Here is a 26,268-nt window from a genome sequence, read left to right as displayed (position 1 = left end):
CATCAATTTCAACACTAAAAAAACATTTTTTAATCACAGGATTTTGCTCATTTTATTGTTTGTCGTCCTGTAATCAAAGGGCCTCAGGAATAATTAGGCTGCATTCCTTGTGTGTGGAATGAGCAGCACTTTTCTGTATTGGTTAAGCTGTTTTGTTTTTGTTGTCTTTGAGCAAGAACAGAGAACTGTTTAAAAAGTCTAAAAATTGATCTAAAGGGACCATATTATACGAACTGACTTTAGTCTGTATGTATATTTTTTAAAATAAAATCAATGTTTTTTTTTTTATTTAGATACAGATTCATAAAAGAACAGCCAGTAAATAAAGCTTCTGTTGACATATATTTAAATGTATTAGAAATCAGACCCATGATTGTGTTAGTCTTGTATGTGATCACCTGGTTTATGTCTATGTTGTATGTCCTCACTTCAGCATTTAACCTCCTGACTCGGAGCAGTAAAAAAAGGGAGGTCGGGGTCAATTCAAGCAGGAAGGAAAACAAACTCTATACTGCACATGTGATTAGTAGTAATTATATGAGTAATTAAGGAATATATCCAAAATCCAACTGTTATCTTAAGAGAGTAGTTCATATCCATTCCAACGATGTAGGCTAAATTATCTCCAGTTTTTCTGGAACTTTCTTCCATCTCCCCACTGCATCTCTGGAGCTCAGCCACAGTGATCTTTGGGTTCTTTTTGACCTCCCTCACCAAGGCTCTGTCTAAAATTCCAGCCTGTTCCCAAACAAGTCTTATCTCAATCCGAACTCCCCCAGTCTGTCCTTGGAGGCCAGTTATCAAAGTTTCTCCTGGGAAGACACGTCGACTGAAGCTCCACTACCATCCCCCCTCACCTCCTGAACTCCTCTCTGGACCAGCCCCCCAAGGCCACGTACCACCTGCAGACAGAGACTGGGACATTTTGGGAGAAATTCTGGGTCGTCCCCTTTTATTCTATTCGTCTCACATGTTGTATCTGTCTGAGTTTTTGCTTCCGTGTTCAGAGGTGTGTATTTTCGTATCCCAGGACTGCGCCCCCTTCAGGAGCAGAGCAGGGATGCCTGTTTTTCCACCTGTCCCTACCTTCCATGTGACCAAGTGGAAGAAAAGTGTGGCGCCGAATATAAATGGACGCCTCGCTTTTTCCATTTCACCACAACCCTGTGTTGTTCCGGCATCACTGGCAAATAAAGCTTATTTCGATTCTCCCACGATTGCTCAGTTTGGCTTGACGGCCAGGTCTAAGAAGAGTTCTGCTTGTCCCAAACTTCTTCCATTTAAGGATTATGGAGGCCACTGTGCTCTTAGGAACCTTGAGTGCTGCAGAAAATCTTCTGTAACCTTGACCAGATCTGTGCCACAATTCTGTCTCTGAGATCTTCGGGCAGTTCCTTCGACCTCATGATTCTTATTTGCTCTGACATGCATCATGATCTGTAAGGTGTTCTATAGACAGGTGTGTTTCCTAATCAAGTCGGATCAGTTTAATGAAACGCAGCTGGACTCCAATAAAGGAGTAGAAATCATAGACATACAGGTCCTTCTCAAAAAAATTAGCATATTGTGATAAATTATTTTCCATAATGTAATGATAATAATTGAACTTTCATATATTTTAGATTCATTGCACACCAACTGAAATATTTCAGGTCTTTTGTTGTTTTAATACTGATGATTTTGGCATACAGCTCAAGAAAACCCCAAATTCCTATCTTAAAAAATTAGCATATCATGAAAAGGTACTCTAAACGAGCTCTTAACCTAATCATCTGAATCAACTAATTAACTCTAAACACCTGCAAAAGATTCCTGAGGCTTTTAAAAACTCCCAGCCTGGTTCATTACTCAAAACTGCAACCATGGATAAGACTGCCGACCTGACTGCTGGCCAGAAGGCCATCGTTGACACCCTCAAGCAAGAGTGTAAGACACAGAAAGACATTTCTGAGCGAATAGGCTGTTCCCAGAGTTCTGGATCAAGGCACCTCAGTGGGAAGTCTGTGGGAAGGAAAAAGTGTGGCAGAAAACTCTGCACAACCAGAAGAGGTGACCGGACCCTGAAGAGGATTGTGGAGAAGGGCCGATTCCAGACCTTGGGGGACCTGCGGAAGCAGTGGACTGAGTCTGGAGTAGAAACATCCAGAGCCACCGTGCACAGGCGTGTGCAGGAAATGGGCTACAGGTGCCGCATTCCCCAGGTCAAGCCACTTTTGAACCAGAAACAGCGGCCGAAGCGCCTGACCTGGGCTACAGAGAAGCAGCACTGGACTGTTGCTCAGTGCTCCAAAGTACTTTTTTCGGATGAAACAAATTTTGCAAGTCATTCGGAAATCAAGGTGCCAGAGTCTGGAGGAAGACTGGGGAGAAGGAAATGCCAAAATGCCTGAAGTCCAGTGTCAAGTACCCACAGTCTGTGATGGTCTGGGGTGCCATGTCAGCTGCTGGTGTTGATCCACTGTGTTTTATCAAAGGCAGGGTCAATGCAGCTAGCTATCAGGAGATGTTGGAGCACTTCATGCTTCCATCTGCTGAAAAGCTTAATGGAGATGAAGATTTCATTTTTCAACAAGACCTGGCACCTGCTCACAGTGCCAAAACCACTAGTAAATGGTTTACTGACCATGGTATTACTGTGCTCAATTGGCCTGCCAACTCTCCTGACCTGAACCCCATAGAGAATCTGTGGGATATTGTGAAGAGGAAGTTGAGAGACACCAGACCCAACACTGTGGATGAGCTTAAGGCCGCTATCGAAGCATCCTGGGCCTCCATAACACCTCAGCAGTGCCACAGGCTGATGGCCTCCATGCCACGCCGCATTGAAGCAGTCATTTATGCGAAAGGATTCCCGACCAAGTATTGAGTGCATAACTGAACATAATTATTTGAAGTTTAACTTTTTTGTATTAAAAACACTTTTTTTTATTGGTCGGATGAAATATGCTATTTTTTTGAGATAGGGTATTTTTGGTTTTTCTTTTTTTACTTTTTTGCCAAAATCATCAATATTAAAACAATAAAGGGCTTTAACTACTTCAGTTGTGTGTAATGAATCTAAAATATATGAAAGTCTAATGTTTATCAGTACATTACAGAAAATATAGAACTTTATCACAATATGCTAATTTTTTTTAGATAGGAATTTGGGGTTTTCTTGAGCTGTATGCCAAAATCATCAGTATTAAAACAACAAAAGACCTGACATATTTCAGTTGGTGTGCCATGAATCTAAAATATATGAAAGCTCAATTATTATCATTACATTATGGAATATAATCAACTTTATCACAATATGCTATTTTTTTGAGAAGGACCTGTATATACATAGACACAGCATTGACTGCTGCCGCCCACTAGAGCGATGTGTATACAGGGCGGCCATCTTGGTACAGTCTCACTGGCTCCTATAGTGAATTACATCAATAGAGGAATGATGCGTTTACACTATAAAAGTGATCATAAATCGCTCATTTATCAAGATCTTTTCACGGTGTTTGTTTTTTAAACCTCAGACCAGATAGACAGACATTATTTGAAGGAATATTTTACTATAAAAAAAAACATTTTGAAGTGATGAAAAAAATATGAAAGACATGCTGAGGATAATGTCACAATATTACATAATGTTTTAAAATGAAATATTCTATTGGGAAAACATGGGATAAGATTATGATTAGGATCACTGCCATGTACTAAGAAGTGCAGGGTACAAATGACAGTTACTACTACCTCAGTAACAGATTTTTAAATAAAACCCTCTGAGAAATTAAACTAATTTGACAGAACTTACTTCTGATGCAACTGGACTTGGGACAATAGATTTACCAAAACAATTTATTACAAAAGAGCTAAAGATTATTAATAATCAATAATTTAATATTAACCTGCCCATACTATCTATATACTGCCTATACTATATAATACTGTTATCCCTTAAATTATATTTGACCTGTGAAAAGTGATCCCACGAGATCTAGTTCCTATATTCCGCTAGTAGTAAAACCAGCATTTTAAAAATATCCAAGCAACCTGTATCATAACTACTTTTATGAATATTTGAACGGACCAAATTGTTTGAAAAACGGTCCAGAATTAAGCGAATAATTGTATTTTCTGATTGAGAAGTACCTCTTTCCTTGCAGCTCTTAATCACTGCTGCCTCTGGTGACACTGTACCAAGATGTAGGCGCTTTATACACATCCGTCTGCAGTCGATGCGGAGTCTATTATGTATATGTCTATGGTAGAACCATCTCCAGAAGGATCAGAAGAAATGAACAACACATGAGTCAAATATGAGTGTCACAGCAAAGGGTCTGAATACTAGTCATATTTTAGTTTTCTTTTTTAAGTAATTTTAAAATAAAATACACTTCTCTTTTTTTTCTGTCAATATGTGGCGCTACATTAATGAGGAAAAAATGAACTTAATGGCTGCAATGAAACAAAGACTGAAAAATCGAAAGGGGTCTGATTACTTCGCGTGTATTTAACTATTGCTATGCAATGGATAGGGGTGTGAAAAACAAACAGATGCACATATTTATATAAATTATTATAATTTTTAAAAAAGGGAAGGGGGTCAGATTTTTTTTAATCATAGTTGTGTATAGTATAGTATATATTTCCATAAATTAGGTGTAAAACTTTTTCTTTCTTCATTTGTTCATTTTTCTGTTGCAATTAAACTTCCAGCCGCTAGATGGCAGCAGTCATTACGTCCACCCCAGCTAAAGGAACAATTAAATTCCGAGAGATCCTGGCAATGACTGAGGATGAGAGGATAGTACAATGTTTGGACATATATTGGCCTTCAGTTTTATTAATTTAGAGAGTGGAATAAAAAAAAAAATTGTACACTAAAAATATTAAGTGTTTGAAAATTTGTATAAAATTGTATCATGAGACGAACATATTGTATCGAATAATACCGTTAGATCGATGTATCGCTACAACAATACTAATCAATCTATTAAGTCAATGAATTAATCATGTTGATATTTCCGTGTCCCATAAATGTCCTAACATTACAGGTGATATTCCTTATCACTAGATAACCCGTGTGATATTTATTTTCATGTTTTCGTGAACGCTGAAAAAGCATCAATTGTAACAGCCACACTTTTAGGTATAAAATCTGTATTTCAATCCCCACCAACAATCCAACATCAATTGTTTAAAGTAGAATCTTCTTGCTTTTGCAAAATTTGAATAACAGCAGTTGACAAATGAACAACGGACAACAATGAACATCAATCTGCTTTGTTATATTTCTATTTTATTTTAGAAAAAAAAAAAAAAAGGCTTTTCAATCCTGTTTTTTTTCTGTTTCATTCAAACACGATCAACCCTGTAATTTTGACAGCACTAGGAGTTTTATTTTAAACCGTGGTCTCTGGAACCAGGACGCCGCGTCACATCCTCGTCCGCGGACAAACACACAGTGTCAACAAATGCTCTGCCAAGCATTTATGGCAATCAAAGCTCAGACACATTCATTTATCTACTGTGCCCGACTCGGATCAGGTCGTGATTGTCATCTCTCCAGACAACCCCACTGACCACGACCACTGTTCGTGCGTAATCGCCCTCATTAAATAGTTACACACTGATTTACTATAATCACCTCTGCAACTGTGGACGGACCGTGTTCGACTCTTAGTAATGATGATGCAGTCAATGTCAACCATAATCACACTTTGATTATGCCAATTATTTCTCTGCTTTTGTGCTCTTCTTTTCAACTGATGCCGTTCAATCTCATGTCTGTTCAGTGGCTGATCTGCGAGAGGAGCAGCATGTTAGCTAGGAGACCATCAGTTTAAAGCCTGTTTCATGGTGTTATTTTGACAAACCAGAGTCATTTTACGAAGCCATTATTGCTGATACTTTCATGAAAACCTTATTTTTTTTAGAATATATACATTTTTTTGCTAATTATGATGTAGCCGATGCAATTGTCTGATCTTCTGAGGTCAAAACTCAAACACCGGGACACAAGGCTTAAATATTCTCTCTTAAAGCTACAATAGAACAATAACACAAATAATAACACATAAATAACACACAATTTACTAGATGTATTACTTTCTTCTCAGGAAATATGTGTGAACCCAAGGAGGTTCTACATAATGAACTTAAAAAACAACTAAGTACTTGCTCTGATTGAACATACAGGTTTAGAAGTACTTTAACATTACCTACAATAAACCACCATCCTTCTCTGTTAAATACAGAAGTTGGGGTCATTGTAACCGTTACTCGTTGGAACTGTGCATATTTAGTAAGAAAATCACAATCTCCATAACAATATAAAGCAAGTTTAGAAAACAATATAAGATTTATAACAAAGTGTGTGATAGCATGACGACTAACTGTCAAAAAAACAAAAATCAAAGTGATAGTTCACCCAAAGTTCAAATTAAACTCATTTTCTACTCCCCCTTACCTCGTCTAAGGGTCGGGGGAAGTTTTATCCGTGTCTTTTTATAGTTACAGGGGATTTCCGGGCAATGGTGCATGTCCATCCTCACTTTTCTTTGACCAAAAAGACACGCCCAAAACATCCAAATACCTCCATACTGCGTGTCTGTAATCTTAACAAGAGAATCTTTTCAGAGAAAATTGAAACTAAGTTTATATTTTAAGCTTGTTTGTAGCAGAAGTTTCATGTCTCTGCCGGTGTAAGATTTTCCTTGAGACACTTGGAGCTGAATTTTGACTGAACTGTCCCTTTAAGCTATACTTGTTTTTCTACTGGGAGCAAACATATATTTCTCATCCTGTTTTCATGAAAGAAAAAAAACATGTTTTTCTTTGTGGATAATAGTGATGTCACGTTACCAAAATGTTCAACTCAATAATTAAGATACCACAAGGATAACATTAAAAAAACAAACACATTTTATTTACAAATAAATGCAATAACAACCTCTGATACAACATGTAACAATTAACAGAACCACACGTTAAAAGTTGATAATCATAACCGTTGAAATCAAGTTTCAGGTCTGACATACTGCAAAAAATAAAATTAAACAAAAGCAATTAGAACAATATTTTGAGGTTGTATGTTGTTATTTGAAGCCTTTTTCTGTACCGATGTCTGACATACTATTTATATCTAAAAGTATTGATACTTCTTGACAATCCTTGAGGGGAAATTGTGTCGGATTCGGAAGCCGAGGCAATATTGACAAACTATTGTTGAAGAATAAATAGTGATTAATATAAGAGTAATACGACACGGCAACATCATATTCACAGTTTATAATCATCCGACCGGATCGAAAATAGATTCATGTCTTTTTTGTGAGGCGTATATAACAATCTTGGTGCCACTGGATAATAATATAAATACAGTCGGCATGGTGCGACTAGTGTTACACATGTGAGGTTGATTAATGGGCGGCTCACATTTGCTCTTCTCAAAATGTCATCTGTGTGTTCGTGTGAGCGTCAGAGGAATTTGTGTGTTGTTGGTTGGTTGTCGCTGTTGATGCTCGTCTCTCACCAGAGTGATTAAGGGGCAGAAAACACACCCTTCGCTGTTTGTGATCGAGCATGACGATCACCGCCCGCCACAGGAAAGGACCCCTGTGCCAACACTGACCACTGCGGGGTGGGTGGATGAAGAGGGGGGGCCGGGGGTTCTCCATGGTGGGCTTGTGGTTAGAGCTGGTTTGAAGTGTGCTGGTATTTTTGGATCAGTGAGCTGCAGACACACTATCACAAATAGAGCTTTCATTGCTGTGCAGGGGAAGCGTCAGTCTTTCTGCAAGATCAGAGCTGGGATGGATGGTTGCCATGTGCCCCCGGTGGAGGGTGTGAAACGAAAAAGATGGTTGGTCAAGATCAGACAGCTGGAACACCTCGCTTCAGACTGGTCTCTCATCCAGTGGCGGCTCTGTCTTCTGTTATTGCTTGTTAAGAAAAGTGCCGACTACAGCGGAAACCACAAATACATATGACAGTTGAACTACGTTCAAGTTACGGAGCTCAAACTGGGACCACCCAGGTGGATAAATATTAGTTATTACACTTTGACCTCCAAAGTTAACAAAACAAACCCACCAATTCACATCATGACAAAGCTATGTGCACCTATGGATGAACTCGTTTAAGTGTTTAGTGGTGTCCCATTATACGTCCAGTTATTAGTGTTAAGGCTCACGTTATTATCCCATATATCAGCGAGTTTATGAGCATTTTGGTTTTCTAGCAAGTTTTATTTAAAAAAAAATTAATTTCTAACATATGTTTATGTATATATTTAATATTTTATTTTAATTAATATTCATTAAAAAACATCAAACTGTTTATTTAACCTTTTTCATTCTAGTTATTTTTTCTTTTGCTGTCCATCTTCATGTGGTACGGTTTTAAAAGTGCCTTGTTACATATCAAGCTCTTGCAGGCTCGCACACTCGATCATGTGAGCGACGCCATTTAAGTCAACAGGGGCTCAGGGATAGAGCCAAGTGCTCCCTTCGGGATGAAGCTTCAAGCTCGGCAGGCTGAACTCCCTCGAGCCCCTGACAATTATTGATGTTGGATGTCGTTAATGTTAAGTTTATGAAGTTACTTTCACTTTTTTTTTTTGTTCCAGCACACACACTTTTATGGCTCACTCAGGCTAATGAAGAATTGTAATTTCCTTTATTAGAATAACAACATGCAATATTTGTGAGACTATATTGGGTTACCAGAGCGAGACCTGATAAAAACTTGTTTAAAATAAATTAACAAACTAACCTTTCCACACTTTTTTTCAAGAAGCACTAAGCAAGATTAAACATATTTGTCTCTGGTGCTTCCCATTTGTACTTGAAAAACTCCGATAGTCTTAATTGTATATAGTCTTAATTATATATATATAGTCTTAATTATACCCATAATATCAAGTCATATTGCTATTAACTTATATTAGGAAATACCCTCCATGATTTGAGTGTAATTTGAGATGTTTGATAAAACTGTTCTATATTCTTATGATGTGACTTACTATAAACAAGGATTTTTTTTTCCTACCATGTTAAAATGACCCCAACAAATGTTTTTGAATTGCTTAAATTCCCGTATTTCTTTGTTTTTCTGTTTGCTTGATATTCGTTTAAATAATGCCAATCACTTTAAATAAAATATGTAATAATAATAATATTATATATTCACATATGTTCACACATAAGTAATTGAAAAAAAATCCCTTGCTTTAAATAAAAAATATAAGAAAATGAGGGCAAATGGATTAAAATATATATTTTTTAAAACAAATATTTTTATTCAAAGTAGGTCAAAGTGAATCAAGTCAAACCAATTTCAACTAGAATAGATTTTGCGACTGCCTGTGATCTTATGTAAATATTTATTTTGTATATTTATAAATACTCTGAGGGAAAGAAAATATAATATGCTAATATTTATTATACAATAATAATATTATATTTAATAAAAACATTTTTTTAAACCATTTACACTGAACATCAGCTAAAGTAACAATGACATCCTGCAAGTTCCAGATGGTGATGACTGAGGACGAGAGGATACAGTCGACTCCAGCAGTTTTTATAGCTGATGCTTGGACATATTTTGTTTTCAAGCAGTTCCGACTAAATAACGCCGGAGTCATTTTCCTCAGGCACGCTTATATCGTTGTCCCTAGAGTATCGCAATATATTACAAAATATTGTATCTTTGCCCCTGTATCGTGATACGTATCGTGTCACCCTATTCTTGCCAATACCCACCCCTACTTCTTAAACAAGCAAAATTTCATGGCCATCCAAAATTATTAAGCAGGAATGCATTAAATACGTTAATGGCAGAAAATGGTCCCATACAGAAAAATGTAAATTAAAAAAAATGCACTAAGTTGTTTATTTATATATTTTGAGGCTTTTGCTGTGTTTTGCAAAAGAGGGTCCCCGCTATTTGGGGGTCCTTGACATCTTGTATTTTGGGAACCAACCCCTGTAATAGTTCATGCATTCTTAACTGATCTCTACATCTGTTTTTGGTAGTTCCATTTAAATTAATTTATTAACATAATTAGAGCCATTGTTGTGCAGAAAAATGTTTTTACCTACTCATATACATATTTACACATATCACTCTTTTCAATAATTGGTGTTTAACACATGGACATAGCACCTGTAATGTCACCTGTCTGTCGCATCACCACAATTTTGAATTTCAATCCGTAATCCCGGCCATCCTGGTTTAAGAGGCGGAGTTTGGTCAGGGTGAATTATGATTGGGCGAGGAATCCACCTCCCCTTCCGTTTTAAACTGAATGTCACTCCTTGATTTCAATGAACTAAAAACACTGAACCAATCAAAAATAAAATGCTAGTATATAAAGTACGTCAAACACCGTTTCCTCCTCCACACTGAGAGAATGAAGATCTGTCCGTGATGTCCTGCACCGTCATAGGGGGGATGTGTGCTGATTGCTTTGGCAGCAGTGTGAGGAGGTTGCAGGGTGAAGGACCACAGAGCATTTTTTCATCGAGAGCCAGAGTGCATGTCGCTGTGAGCTTTTGAGAAAACATCTGATGGAGCTCTTGAGTGCTCCCAGATTGGCAACATGAATAGCAGCTTTTCATTGAGACTGCTTGCCTTAATGTTTCTAAGTACTGACACTACACTGTGTGTATGAATTGCCCTTTTTTCACATTTCAAGGTATAACATAGACTTTTCTTTGGTCTCAGCGTAAGTTCAGTCATGTCTGAGCGGTTGTGTATGTTTGTAGATGCAGCTTGAAGTCAGTATAGGTTAAAAACGTATAACAATAAAATAAACAAACATACATAACCTGACACATGCTCACTCATATGTCCGAGCACCAAAATAAGGAAATATGAAAAAATACAAGCACTATAAACAGGCAGCGCCTGTCATCTATGATTGTTAATCATTGTTTGTGTTTTTAGTTAATTGTGTGTTTTTAGCAGAGAAGTAACCTTATCACAGTGCAGCATTACACAGTAAAATATTAATAACAGTTTTTTCAAACTGAAACATTTTAATGTGACGTGTCAACAGGATGCTTTATTCAACCTTCTGTTTAGTCCGTCACCGTTAATGGAAAACACAGAAAAAATGAGTTGATGAATGAAAACATATTTATCTTTTTCTATTTATCTTTCGTTGTATAATTATACACTTGAATTACATGTCCTTTTCCTTGTTTGGATCTCAAAAAATGTCTAGCTTTTGGTCCTTACATTTACATCTCCGTTTTCTTCTTAAATTAATTTCAAAAAGATGCAATGTGGGAATGTTCTTGATGGAGAGATTTCAATGAGTTATGCATTGTACATTTTTTATCTAAAAATACATCGTCAACAACAAATGTGGTTGTGTTATTATTAGGGGTGTTAGAAAAGAACAATATGGCGATATATGGCAATGTTCTTTTCCATGATACTTAATATTTAAGAACTTATTTAATTTCTTTTTTTTTCCTAATCCTGGGAGATCCTGGCTATGCCTGAGGACGAGAGCGTACAGTTGACTCCAGCAGCGATTAAAGCTAATATTTTTGGACATATTCTGGTCTCAGAACAGATTTAAGCAGTTATGACTTCATAAAAATACAACAATACTAAGACACTACTTCATAAGACAATACTACAAATGCATCGTTCTACCTACAGTATTGCAATATATTATATTGTTGCCCCTGTACCGTGATTGTAGTATGGTATCGCCAATTTCTTATCAAAACATACTACTAGTTCCTCGTCTTGACCTTTTAAGTATTTTATTGGGTATTTTTTGATTGTTTAAGTGCTTTGTGACCCTGGTCTTGAAAAGCGCTCTATAAATACGAATTACTTACTTACTTACGTATTATTATTTTTATGTCCTCAATGCTGTCATAAACAAAAAGTAACTTAAAAAGTAACAAACATATTCAAATAGAATTTTGCACTAAAACAAATAAACAAGGAGATACATGTTTGGTGGCATCCAGGATTACCATCTGGCTTCAGGCAGGTTTTTTTCCGGATTCTCCCTTTAGAAATCCAGTGTGTTCACATCATCCGCATACTTCTTTGTGGTAGTAAGGCAATACAATTCTTGTAAAATATAATTTATTTCACCGACTTAAATGACATGTTTTCAACAGTAATGTGAAAAAAAAGAAGCTCCAATTAACATTAAAGCATTGAGATAGGACAGTTATTCTGTGATTCACTAACAGTATGTGTGTAACATTTTTATGCAGTGGACAAGTAATAAACATTTATAGTTGATGTTGAGCACATTTTTATAGGAAAAATACAGATGATGGTCCATCTTGTAAAAACTCTTTTTTTTAAGATTCCCAGATGGCCCGTTGTCTAGCCCTTGCACATTGATACAAATTCACTTGAGATCCTGCAACCACAGAGTAACTGCTGCAGACGTTTAGCTTGCAGCAAAACACACGCGCACACACACAGATTCGCTTGGAAGTGCGTGGGGAAGGTTGTGTCTAAATGGTCCTTAGAGAGTCAAACTGCAGCTCTCTGTCTCCCCCATGTGGTACTTTATTCATCCATACCATGTGGAATTGTGTCTGCAGATTTGATTCTCTCGTTTCACCCGTGGTTAGTGAAGGAAAATAAACAAAGGTCACAGAAAAAAAACTTCTGACGAAATTAATAATATATTGAAAATAATTGAAAATCAATTATTTCAATGCATCACTATGATTTTGTGCCTCAATTGAATTTTAAAATAAATAAAACTTTTGAAACAAGCCTGGATAAATATGATTTATAGTAGTATCCTATATTTTTACTTTATAAAGACTGATTATAATTTGACCACAGGTTCAATTAAAGTGTGTCCTTAATATATTGATATAATTTATAATATAATATAATATATTCACTGTCTACAAACTTGTATCAATCAGTCAGTCGGCCTATTTATAGGGTTAAAAGTAGTGATGGTCTGATGAAGCTTTATGAAGCAGTGTCATTATTTTCAGTGCCCACTAGATGGCGGACTCTGCACTATTTTCCTTTGTTTTGAACATCCGTTCTAATGAAACATCGCATCATTTTCAACTGATGGCGCCCCCTACTGACCTCTAAACAACATGACACTGTTTCATGAAGCTTCATCAGACCATCACTAGTTACAAGTGTGTACATGGAGAGGCAGCATAGAAGAGTATGTTCTCAGGAGGATGGAAAATTGGTGACAAAAAGAAGAGACAGTTACTATGAAGGTTAACAAAAGAGCCCAGAACAAAATCTAAAGACATTAAAGGTAAACCCCAGGGTCAATGCACATCAGTGTCAGCAGTCGTTGTTTGAGCCTCTGTGGACTTGATGGGAGACGCCCAAAGAGGAATCCACAACAAATCGTAAAACTGGAATTTGTCAAACTGCACGTTGAAGAGCCACAAAGCTTCTGGGAAAATGTACTTTTTGGCAAAGCAAAGCGTCTCTATGTTCACACTGCCCTCACTGTGAAAAACAGGGGGGTACAATGAATCCTCAAGACTATCAAAGTATTCTAGAGAGAAATGAAGACCCTAGTGACTGAAAGCTTAATCTCAATCGCGGTAATGGACCTTCCATAAACAGGCGAGGATGGTTAAGAGGAAAACATCTGACTATTCTGAAGCTTCCTTCTATGAGCCTTCATCTAAAACATCAGTGGAAGGAGCAGATACATGAGGTCTGGACAAGACACCCTTCAAACTTTGTTGTCCATATGTGTATATGTATCATCAAATCAATTTCAAGTTCCCATTTCAAAGATTTCTGTGGCCTGTAACTAGACTCTAAGCCTGGCATGTGGCCTGATGGGGAAAAATAATATCTCTTCTTTGGCTTAGAAATGTCTTGAAATTCCTCAGGCTAAGCTTAAGTGCCAGGGGAACAGGATTTCCCATTAGGACCTGCCAGAAAATAAGCTGTTGAAGATGAGTGTGTGTCCCATTTTCCACACGTGCTGAGACTCTGAGACACACGGCTGACATCAGGGTCAAGTTCCACACACTCCTGGTCAAAGCTTTCTGATTCAAAGATGCCGCTAGCCAGGCCTGTGTGTGTCAGGTTTGAGTCACGGGTGGACCTCACTGAGGGGAATATGATACGGACTCACAAGACCGGCTTTTGTTCTTTGCTCTCTGATAAGAAAAAGGGAATCCAATCGTATTATTTTGGTCTCATGATCTGCTCTTTCATCGTGTTCCTTCTGTCTTCTCTGTTAGGTATGAAGCGTCAATTCAGCCAGTCGTCGGTGTCGGACTCGGACCACGCCATGTTTGATTCCGACCTGCAGATGGACAGCGAGTCCGGCTCTCAGGACGAGGCCGCCGCTTCCGAAGAGCCGTCGCAAGGGGAGGCCCCGTCCCCCGCCGTCTACAGAGCCAAACGGGAACGAAAGCAGCGGAGCTACACTTTATGCGACGTCTGCAACATCCAATTGAACTCGGCAGCTCAGGCCCAGATCCACTACAACGGCAAGTCCCACCAGAAGAGACTGAAGAAGATCAGAGGTGGCAAAGTGTCCGGGAGAACAGGTAAGATCCTCACTGCTAGTTCTGAGTGCCTGCTTTCTTCAAAGTTCTTGAGCGGGATGTTGAGCCGAGGATTCGATTTTGTGTCTGCCGCTGGACTTTGGGAACCCGTCAATGGTCACGCTGAATTACACAAACCCACACACTCCTCTCACAGTGTCTGTGCCAATTTCCCCCTTTTTTGTTTTCTATAGAAGTTAAAACAAATTGGATTCTGTTTGCTGAAATTTGCTCAGACTGAGCCCTGGGCGGAAGACACACACACACACACACACACACTCAAACACACACTTTAGCGCAGAGAGAGAAAGGAATAATTAAACTTTGCCTATGTTTGATAGTCATGTTCCAGAAAATGAGCAGGGTTGAGCATTTTGTTATTCTGGACACACGCCAGCTCCACTTTGTTTTCTCTCCACTGATGCAGAAATTAAGCTTTTCAACCAGTTTGTATTTTACTAACCGAGACAAGACATTTTTCAACACCCACATTGCTTGCACATTGGGGTTTGATCATGTTAAATACAGGCCGCCGCCTCTAATAACAGTTATTCGTAGGTCTTCTTCTTTTCATTTCTGTCTGTTATATCTACTCTTATTCAACAGATGTGTCCATCAATATATCTCTTGACAACTATTAGAGTAGAAATCCGTGCACATCACAGAAAACTTACTATCAAACTATTGTACTATAGTGACAACTGTAAATTACATTTGCTAATGCTAACAATGGTTTATCGAACCAGCACACAATGCTTCGTCTTTTAGAGAGACAAAAAACTCATACTTGTTCGGTCAACTATTGTGGATCCGCCTCGCGTCTGTAAACATCTTGAGTCTTTGCACCATTTTGTACGGCCTGAGGCTGATCTAAGTAAATGGGCCCCAAGAGGCTTCATCAAAGTAAACATCAGGGTTTAATGTTCAGCAGCATCTTGACACGTTGTCTGCAATATACTGTAGTAATTAAACAAGTACTCTGAGCAGGCTCAGCAATATGTTACATGTCATTTATCACACTTTTAAGGTAAACTGCATGTATTTAGATGTCCATATCCTTATAAACATGTTATGTATTTAATATATTTTTCTCGTTTTGGCAAGCAAACAAAGGAAACTTGTGACTTAGTTGAAAGTGAGACTATCAAGTATTGAAAAGATCATTTTATTTTTCTTATAATATATGCTCCTAAAACATTTCCACCAAAATTATACTCCGAAATGTTTGCAAAAGTACAGATAATGTCGTCTTTATGCGGGATATGTGCAGCAGAGAGCTGTGTGCTGCTGCATGCTGGAATGTTATGGTGTGCAGATTCTCCCTGACGTGCAGTCACAATCGCACAGCCTTATCTCTGCTCACCTTCTGCTGACTCCCTCAGGCAGCCAATCGGCTGTGTCCTCTGCTCCACCGCTGCTGCTTCTTTCCTGCATCCGTGTGTCGAGCGAGCATTCTCCATGTTTGCTCCAAATATTTGTTTTTTTTATATATTCTAGCACATGCTGTGGAAGCTTAAGAACATGATAAAGTGCTCCACTTTTTATACCGCTTCAAATTTGAACAGCCAATTCTTTGTATCTAATTTAATTCTAGCTCTTTTTTTCCCTGGCTTCCAGTGTTACTCGGCTTGGTAACACAAGGGATACCACAAACACATTTGATGATAATTAAATGTGATTTGAAATCACTCACTCTTAACAAAGGAGTTTAAAGCTGAAATCTATTTGATGTTTTCTGTTTCTGTGATTGACATTAAATAATCAACATGAATTGCATTTTAGTAGAGTATGCAACACAAAGTACTTTACAATTACAATTACAATTAAATATAAAGAACATTAGTTAGAACAGGCTTCTAATTAACTGATTTGACATTTAGAAGTGATTAACGGCGCGCTCTTAATAAAGTGTGGAAAAAACATTTGTACAATAGCTGAAAGAGTAAACTTAAATTGGCAGTTCATCCCAAAAAAAAAATCAAAATGTTTATTCTTATTTTCTAGTCACCCGCACGTCGACTAATAATTGGGATTATTTTTGATTAAAGAATAGCAAGCAGTGTAAAACTGAAGTACTCCAGGTAAATATCGGGTTCGCTTCCAATGTAGACAGTAGACTGTGTGCGCTCTGGAAGTGTTCTTTCGGTTTACGCCGCTTGCTATGTTAAATTGTCTCCACAAACAGGCGTAAAATAAAGACTTGTTTAATTCTTTCCGTAACAATTCTTCTTTTCGAGGCTTCAATATAAGATGGACGTTACATACGAGCATTATGGAGGTATTTGGATGTTTTTTTTCATGTCTTTATGGACAAAGATGAAGACAACTGAGCTCCACAGCCAAATTAAAATGAACAAACATTTTTGCCTATAACTCTAAAAAAGAAGGGATTACTCTGAAAATAATCCCAGCCTTAAATCGACACGAGGGTGAGTAGAAAATGAGTAAAGTTTAAATCACTTTATGCATTTCTAATATTACAATACTCTTTTAGAGTAAAAACAACAAGACATGCTAACCTGTCAATACTGGAATGAATTTGCCATTTTTCTCAACCTAGTTCTTGGCTGTGAGCAGCTCAGTGACCACATGTAGCTTTTTGTCCTAATTTATCTTGTATTTATTACTAGTTAAACTCTAATACAACAAGATAAAAAGTAAAAAAAAGTATGTTCCCTTTTTAAGTCCATTTTTTAAAAGCTTGTTTGGCCCTTAAATTAATTTTAAAGAGCATATTAAAAACTAGATAAGTATAATTTTATTTGTCCATTGTTTATTTTGGTTTGAAGGCTCCTCTCAACAGTTATATCTATAGTGTGGCCGCTGAAGGAGGCATTATTTACTGTGAATTATTCATTCATTCAAAGTAAAACAGGAACAACCAACAGAAGCAGCCACACAAGGGTAAAACCACAAAAGGCCAAGGTCTTGGGGGAAAGATTATGATCTAAAAAATGTTTTCTTTGGACAAATAAACAAGCATCGAAGAAAACTTCAACACAGAAAACAGTCATAAATAATAAATGCAGTCGTCTCTCCTAGATGCATGCTTTTCCCTTGAAGTTGCATAATCATGTTTAATGTTCCACTGCAGACCGACAGGTTTCAAGACATCCTCACGGTTTGGAATTTGGCAATAAGTCACCCAAGCTTCACGTGAACGAATGTCACTCCCCAAAAGTGGCCGAAATCTGGACCGGACACGGCAGCAGTCACTTTAATGTCACTTCAAAAAATCAGGGCAGACACCATTGATGGCTCAAGTCCTGCGCCGTCTTTCCCCGTCACATGTCACGACCCTGCATCAGGGTAGATGAGCCTGCACTGCTCGAGCAGATGATGAAATGATGGACGAGTGCAGAGAGACAGATAATAAGAGTCTGGCCTAATATGACCTAGCGGGGGGTTCCTGTGTGCTCATGTGTCTCCGTTAGACATGACAACACACTCTAACGCAGCATCTCGTGCTTTATGAGGAGTGTGTGGTTGATTTGTGTAAGACAGAAAGTGAGAAGGAGGAATTTGCATATTTTTCACGGTCCTCTGTAGCTCATTTTCTTTGGATTTCTTACCGTTTGTGTGTGTTAAAGTGTGTTTGTGTGATGTGAGGCTCCTCTTGATCGTGCTCCCTGTGTGATCGTATCTCTCTCGCGCTCTTTTAATAAAGCGTGCGGAATTGGATTAGAGCGAGAATTTTCAGCGTGAATATATTCGTGCGTCTGTGTTTTATTTCTGTGCTGCCTTGTCAAATTCTAATTTTTCCTTGAGTGTGGAGTAGTTTCCTCTGCTCTTGTGATGTCTGTAATGCAACATGCATGTGTCAGGTTTCAGGATTTTTCTACCATGTCAGCACTTTTACACAGTTGCTCATATCATTCCAATAACTACAGGTTGTCACTTGACATCTTCAAGAAAAAATATATCTTGGAATATACTGTATTTGTCATGCACTTCTTAGCTTTCTAAAAGAAACCTAGGCCAATTTTTTTTTTACATTAGATCAAACATCGCTGCAACAAATGATCAATTTGTTTACATTTGTTGGCAACAAATACTGCAAAAACCTATTAATTTCTGAATGCAATTTAAATTTAGATTTTATTTCTTTTTTTATTACTAACTTACTTAATAACAAAACAAAAAGTATACAATTAAAATAAAAGTAAAACATATTATTATTAGTAGTGGTAGTTGTAGTTGTAGTTTTTATTCGTAACATTATTTTGAATAATGTTGGATAAATGATAAGTAACATAATGTGAAGTCGGAATTTTAAACGTTATTTATTACAATTAATAAAAACAGCAATAACATTTTTTTTATACATTTAATCCTTTTTTTTCTTTTTTGTATCCTCTGTTGTAAAAATGTCGTTTAATACTAGTTGTTTAAAAATCTAAAAAGACCAACCTTACAGGTGTTTTCGTCAAAATTACTTTATTTAAATGTGAATTTAAATATTTATTAGCATGCATTAGCCACAAACAAATCATCTCAGTTTAATCTCAGAGTATCCTATTAATAAACTATATAAGATGAAAAAGTCAACATCCCTAGAGACACAGTGTTTAGTTAACATTGTTGGCTCTGAGAAAAATGTTCTATGGACTGTACAATAACTTATTGTGTCTCATTGTTATTAAATATAATCAAATAATAATGAGAATAATACATCTAGAATCATTTGTTTATTCAAATACCAAAGAAACACAAATCATTTCTCAAATGCAATGTGACTGCTTACTTTGCCTCTCTCTAATTCGCTCGTCTCTATTTGACCACGTTTTAAAATCTTGGGTAAAGGTCAACAGGCAGACAAGGTCAACACACATGGCCCAGTGGAGCGAGATGCTCACCGAGCGGTGCCTGGGAGGCCACTGGGTGCACAATGCGTCTTTCCAAAATGATCCGATGTCTGTGTTTAGCCAGGCCCTGACAGGTCGACCGCCTCCGCGTCCAGAGAAGGCCAAACCAAAACTCTGTATCAGCCCTTATCAGGCCTTCAGCTGATGGGAAAGCACACGCAAGCAATCGCTGCCACACACAGAGATCTGCTGAAATGAGGTGCCAGTTTGCTAAATGTCAGAAAATATCAATCAGATTTGACATTCAAGTTGGTCACCTAGAATGACATCACTTTCTTTCCACATTGATGCGCACATTTCTTATTGACCTAACATGAATACAAGTGAACAAACGATAATATTCATCATTGATCAATCTGACAGAAAAGACCCACGATAGAGACATGATGATGGAATTTAAAACACATTTTTTTATAACTAAATTTGATGTTAAAATTAAAGCTGTTATTTGTTGGGAGATTCAGATTCTTATACTTTAATGTGAATGAATATGAAAACAATTGTGTTCCTGAAAGGTAGTTAATATGATTCCCCTGATGCTGATTATATGAATTATCCTAATCTTTAATTCCACCTTCCTCTTAAATGTTCATGGCCGAACAATCGCATTTTGAAAATAATCTTAATAATTATTTTTTCTTCTTCATCTATTGTTTTGTTCTGAACCTTTGTCGATTTGCTTACCTGCTAAAAGCCACGTGGCTCTCCTATACAGACATTTTTACATTGAATTTAAAGGCCTTCAAAATAAAATATACTTAAATAAAAAAAAAGAAAAATAAGTATTGACTTTAGAACATTTTATTTAAATTATTGGAATTAGAATATCAAACTCAATGTAAAAAATGTTTATTTTGAAAAAAACAAAATGATTAAAAATTAAATATGACAATTCAATGCTTATAGTGCAACAAATGTGTTGATTTAAGTGTCTCTTAAATAGATTTCCGACCTCTATTGTGCTCATCAGTATATTTCTGTTTGTACAAAACTGTCTTTTCATTGAAATATTTACATTACAAAATGTGCTTAAGCCCCGCCCGCTGGAAACACTTTTTTTCTAGAGATGAAATCTCATTTACCATAACCACACCCACTCAAGCATCAAGGCTTGTCACCATGGGTCATCAATCCTGGATGTCTACTCCTCCAAGGGACTCATTGTATAAACAAAGTGGGGCGTGATAACAACTGGCTGGAGGAGGAGTGAAGCCCATTATTACGTCATAATGGACTACGCTCTCGTAACCTCTCGTTCGTCCAGATTTCAGACAGGGAAGAAATTATAAAGGAATAACCTAAAAACAGGGTCATGATGAGGGACTTACTGCATCTTGGAGAGGAAGACTTCAACGTTAGAAACATGTAGTTGCTAAATTCAACCATTCAATATTCTGATGGCATTGATCTACTTCTATAGGCAGCCCCCAGGACCACAAACTTAATGTAAACTGCAATGCATGTCTTTAGACTCTTGCCAGGGGTTGAAGATTCAAAATGCAGTTTGCTCTGCGTGTTTCCCAAAACTATGCACCCTGCCTTTAGCCCAAGAGCAAAGATGGTGATTTTTCTTTCTTTCTTAATGTTTTCTGTATTCCAAATGGTTCACTGCAAAAGACCCAGTTTCTGTCGAAGCCCAGATGGGATGATGCCCATCTCACTTTGGCCCAAGCATCTCCCCGAGCCCAGTCATTATGGAGCTTTTAGATGGCAGAATTACAGCTGAGTTACTTATGACCCGTACAGAGACGGGTGTCGAGAGAAAGCGTAGGCAGAGAGGGGGTTTCTTGAAATTGTATGGGTGACACATCCAGATGGAACATAATTTAGAGGGGAACGTTGGTGAAAAGATACATAATGCATGCAACCAATGAGTTTGAAGTTTCACAATTTGACTGTTTTACTTTCCACAGCAGCATTATTTTTCTCCATGCTCTGCATATTTAAAGGCCCCACATCTCTAATGGCCTGTGCAGAACGTTGGGTCGGTTTGCACTGAGAATCTCCATGGAGTGACACTATTTAATATTCGTGTAGATGTGTGGTAGGTGTTGAGAAGGAGTGGCGAGGTCAGACATAAGCTAGTGACAAACTACGATCACATCCCTCCAGTGCCTGAGGCATTTAATACTCGTGTTTGATTACCATAATCCATATAAAAACAAGCAATTCTTGAAAGAAACTTGACTATGTAGAAAAAAATGGATGGCTGGATGGATGGATGGATGGATGGATGCAACGATACATAGAAGCATAGAAAGATACAAAGATACATAGCTAGATACAACGTTACATAGATGCATATATATATATATATATATATATATATATATATATATATATATTTATATACATACAAAGATAGATGCAATGATGCATAGTTAGATACAACAATACATAGATGCATAGATACAAAGATAGATACAATGATCCATAGATGCATAGATAGATACAAAGATACATAGATGCATAGATAGATACAAAGATACATAGATGCATAGATACAAAGATACAAAGATAGATACAACAATACATAGATGCATAGATACAAAGATACATAGATGAATAGATAGATACAAAGATAGAAACAATGATACGTAGGTGAATAGTTAGATACAAATATAGATACAATTATACATAGATGAATAGATAGATACAAAGATACATAGCTAGATACAACAATACATAGATGCATAGATAGATACAAAGATACAAAGATGCATAGCTAGATACAAAGATAGATACAATGATACATAGATAGATGGATACAAAGATGCATAGATGCATAGCTAGATACAAACATAGCTACAACGATACATAGAAGCATAGATAGATACAAAGATACATAGATACATAGCTAGCTACAAAGATAGATACAATGATACATAGCTAGATACAAAAATAGATACAATGATACATAGATGGATAAATAGATACAAAGATGCATAGCTAGATACAAACATAGCTACAACGATACATAGAAGCATAGATAGATACAAAGAAACATAGATACATACCTAGCTACAAAGATAGATACAATGATACATAGATGCATAGCTAGATACAAAGATAGATACAAAGATACATAGATGGATAGATACAAAAATACAGATAGGGTGGATAAATACAAGGATACTGTCATGTCCAGTCTTTTACATTTCTTTTTGTCTTGCTTCCTGGTTTTATTGTGAAAGTTCTGATCCCTGTGTGTTTGTCTTGTCAACTTCCTTTTTGGCTGCTGACCTGATTGGCCTGATTTGTGTCACCTGTGTCTTCGTCTCACCTGATCTCAGTTCCCTTTGATTGCTTTTTATTCTTAAAAACCCTCCTGTCGCGACGTCATTTTTCCCTGCTACGTGTATCACTTGTTTATAGTCACTTGTTAGTTCAGTTGGTTAATGGTTTATGCATTTTTATCAGTGCTTTGTGCCTGCTCGTTTGGTTAGCCTTTGTTTTTTTAAAACAAAGTAGTTTGTTCATTTAGTCCTGTTTCCCGCTTCTACGTTTGGGTTCCCTTTAGCCGTGTGCATAGAGTCATCGTCTTGTTGGCAAGTGAACATTCGGCCCAGTCTGAGGTGCTCTTAGGAACCTTGAGTGCGGCAGAAAGTCTTCTATAACCTTGACCAGATCTGTGCCACCATTCTGTCTCTGGCTGCAATGAAACAAAGAGTGTAAAATCGTAAGGGTTCTGATTACTTTCCGTACCCACTGTATAGTCATGAATAACGGCACTAAAATAAGCCTAGAAGGCCAGGCCGTGGAACACAACAAAAAGTGTGAATATGACTAGGAGTAACAGAAACTGACAGCTGGACTTTAGACTAGGAGTAAAACTAAAATGAAAGCTGGCTGACAAAAACAACACTAGACACAAGTCAGGATGTGAACTCAAAGGCAACACACAACTTTTTCATCAAAGGCTTCATCCAACTGTCCACAACAGACCAGCGCTTTTAAAACATTTTTTTTTTTGTTTTTTACAAATTTCCTGTCATGTATGATTTAAAAAAAAAAAAAATTGTTAAGGAATGTGTGAGTCATGTTTCATCGTAATGACCTGACCTATCTGAGGTCACAGTGGGTTCCTCGAAAAGAAAATATATATAAACAAATAAAGCCCTTTGAGACACATGTTCACACCCTCTCTGCTATTTAGAGAGCCGGTGTGTGGCGACTGATGGTTGATTTTCATTGTTATTCATGTATTAATTTATTCTTTCATGGCAGACGGGAAACGGGGCTGTAATATGCAGATGTGGGTTTGTTTCTCGATGGGAATTTTCCGGTCCACTGCCTCTAGCTGCCACTAATAATAAAGACGGGCAAGGTAGGGTTGAGTGGGAGGGGAGAGAGTTGTCAAGATGCCTCCCCCCGCCGTTGTGTGCGACACACATCCACGGCGAGGCAGTGACCAGGTGTGATGTAGCTGTGAGGGATCGTGTCCTTGACAGGAAGGTGAGCGTGTAGAGTTGTCCTCTCTCTAGTGTTGACAACATGCCTGAACAGCTGCAGGCTCTTTCTCTCTTTGTCTTTCCCCACAGAGAGAATTCTTCAAGTGGAAGCGGCAGCACTTTACAACACACACATTAGGCCGTTTCCCCCACAGGACAGATTTAAGATGTCAGTATTGTTCGCTGATATTTACCTACAATTAAAGAGCTAAGTGCTTTTTGACCCTCGTGAAAATCCACTTAAATCCCCGTGCTCGTAAAGGAAACTAATATCCCTCTAAAGCCGCCATTAAAATGCTAACTCTTTTTATGTGCGAGTTCATTGTGAAGTGGAATCGTGCCGCTGTCCGGGATGGAAATAGCTCCGAACGGTGGGTCGGCCAGCAGGAGGCTGCGAGACTATCGCGGGTGCATGTGTCGTAATGGTGTGGCAGCAGTGCCAGATCCTGCGGGGGGGTCATGAGTACGCAACTGTGCTGCAGGAGCAATGTTGCCATGACAAGATGAACACTGGCAGCGAATGATTCACTGCGTTTTCTCTGTCCTGCCCGATCATGGCGGGAAGTTAACCCCCTGTTGTTGGTGTGATTGAACGGCAGAGCGGTCGCTAAAGAGGAGGCAAAGGGGATCGAGGGCATTAAAGGTTTTAGTGAGGGATGAATGAATGTCATACGATATTACACAATAACAGAGCTCAGGTGCCGGGCTGTTCAAGTATACAGCTGAATTCCAACAGAGTAGAATCACATCTAAAATGCCAACTAGTTCTGAATTCTGAAAAAAAACAACCTAATTATTGTTTCAACGGGTTTAACATGGAATCATGTTGACGATAATTGATTTTACAGTTTTGATGAATATCAAATTACTAGTCACTGCTTTATTGTTGAAATACTCTGGCCATATGAAACATCAGTTTAACCCCCTATTTAAATGGAAAACAATGTAATATTGTTTGGTTGTTTAATTGAGTGATATTTTTTGGGGGGTCATTCTAAGTGAGTATCGGAGCAACAATTAATTTATAATTAATGTGATACAGTCTAGACTGTAAGTGTTTTTTATATATATTTTTGTAGTTTTGTTAATTGGATTATTTTTTGCATTTTTCATGTTGAAAAAACAATTTATTAAAAAGAAAATATACTACTTGTCAAAAATGGTAGGGATGGGTGGTATGGAAAAAACTTCTATCACAATATCGACGATTTTTATATCAAGCTATACCACAATATAGATTTTCAGAGAATAACTTGAAAACATGTTCTTCAACACTTCTTCTCTCCCTTTATTTTGGAATTTCAGTTGACAGCTCTGTGTGCACGTGCCTATACTGTTCTCATTGCTTTTTACCAATGGTTGACCTGTATATACTTGTACTTAAGGCACCAAAAAAAATTAAATGTTTTGTGTGTAAGTACCAAATTGGTACCAAAGTGTCTGTTCTTGTAAAAACGATAGCCTATTGTGGCAAATTGGCTTAAATAGTAATAAAAAAATATCTTCATCTTCATATCACCAATCACCAGTATAGAGTATTTAATATTTCCCAAGTACAGGTATTGAGTTGCAATGAACTATATGGCGACAATGCTAGTCCAGACAAAGGTTATGAAACTTATACTTAATTATTACTTAACTTAATTACTATACAATATAATATTAAAATAGAAAATATAATTTCAATAATGAGACCTGTACGACTACAACAATAATAACATCAACTTTCCAATTGAAAGAATAATCATTAAGACAAAATGATGAATGCAATTATTTATGTCTATGATTCGGGAAGTTCGCTGACTTTGCATCATTTTCCTATTTCATGTTTTGTTTTTTGTTTGAATGATTATTGTAGTAGCGTAGTTAAAAATTAAATCTCTATATGAACATAGAAAATATTCGACCATGAGATGATCTATGTTACCAGTGAGCAACCACAAGTGTTTCTTTTGTGCTGCAGCATGATAACAGCTGCTAAACTACAATAATGGACAGTATAGGAGCAGGGGGGCCATACGTCGAGGATTAGCAAAAGGGCTGTCAGACGTCAACACTGCCAAAATGTAAACTGTCGTGCGGGAGCGAGCTCACTGGCCTCAGATTTCCTGACACTCACGCAAGACTTTTCTGGAGCTGAAGCCCGCGGGCGTGTGGTGATGACAAAGTCCGAGCCATGTCGAATCATCCGAGTCCTCACCACAGGCCAAATCTGTAGCGTATAATTAGCTTTTAATCAGCTCCCTCATTGAGGCGAGCAGTTAGGATTAGCCCGACACTGCTCAAAATAAGCATCCATAAATGTGTACGAAAGCTTCTGCATCCCAGCATACAAACGCAGTGTCTTCTTGACACATGCTCGTCCTTATTCAAAAAAATATACATTGTTGAAGCACATGCATTTCCACGCGTGCCACAAAC

At 37.5% G+C, this 26,268-nt stretch overlaps 1 protein-coding gene across 2 annotated transcripts in view; it reads left to right on the top strand.

The window, feature by feature from the left end:
* znf385c (zinc finger protein 385C) overlaps positions 1-26,268 on the top strand; it is a 175,922-nt gene that overhangs the window by 40,171 nt on the left and 109,483 nt on the right. For both annotated transcript variants that reach the window (XM_087808491.1, XM_087808492.1), the window contains one exon: positions 14,223-14,534. In XM_087808491.1, the coding sequence (XP_087664617.1) occupies positions 14,223-14,534 (312 nt within the window). The remainder of the gene's footprint in view (positions 1-14,222; positions 14,535-26,268) is intronic.

Source organism: Callionymus lyra, chromosome 15 (genome assembly GCF_982586985.1).
Source record: "Callionymus lyra chromosome 15, fCalLyr1.hap1.1, whole genome shotgun sequence".
Taxonomy (NCBI): domain Eukaryota; kingdom Metazoa; phylum Chordata; class Actinopteri; order Syngnathiformes; family Callionymidae; genus Callionymus; species Callionymus lyra.
The sequence above is the reverse complement of the archived record's forward strand: the minus strand, read 5'-3'. Positions and strand labels throughout refer to the sequence as shown.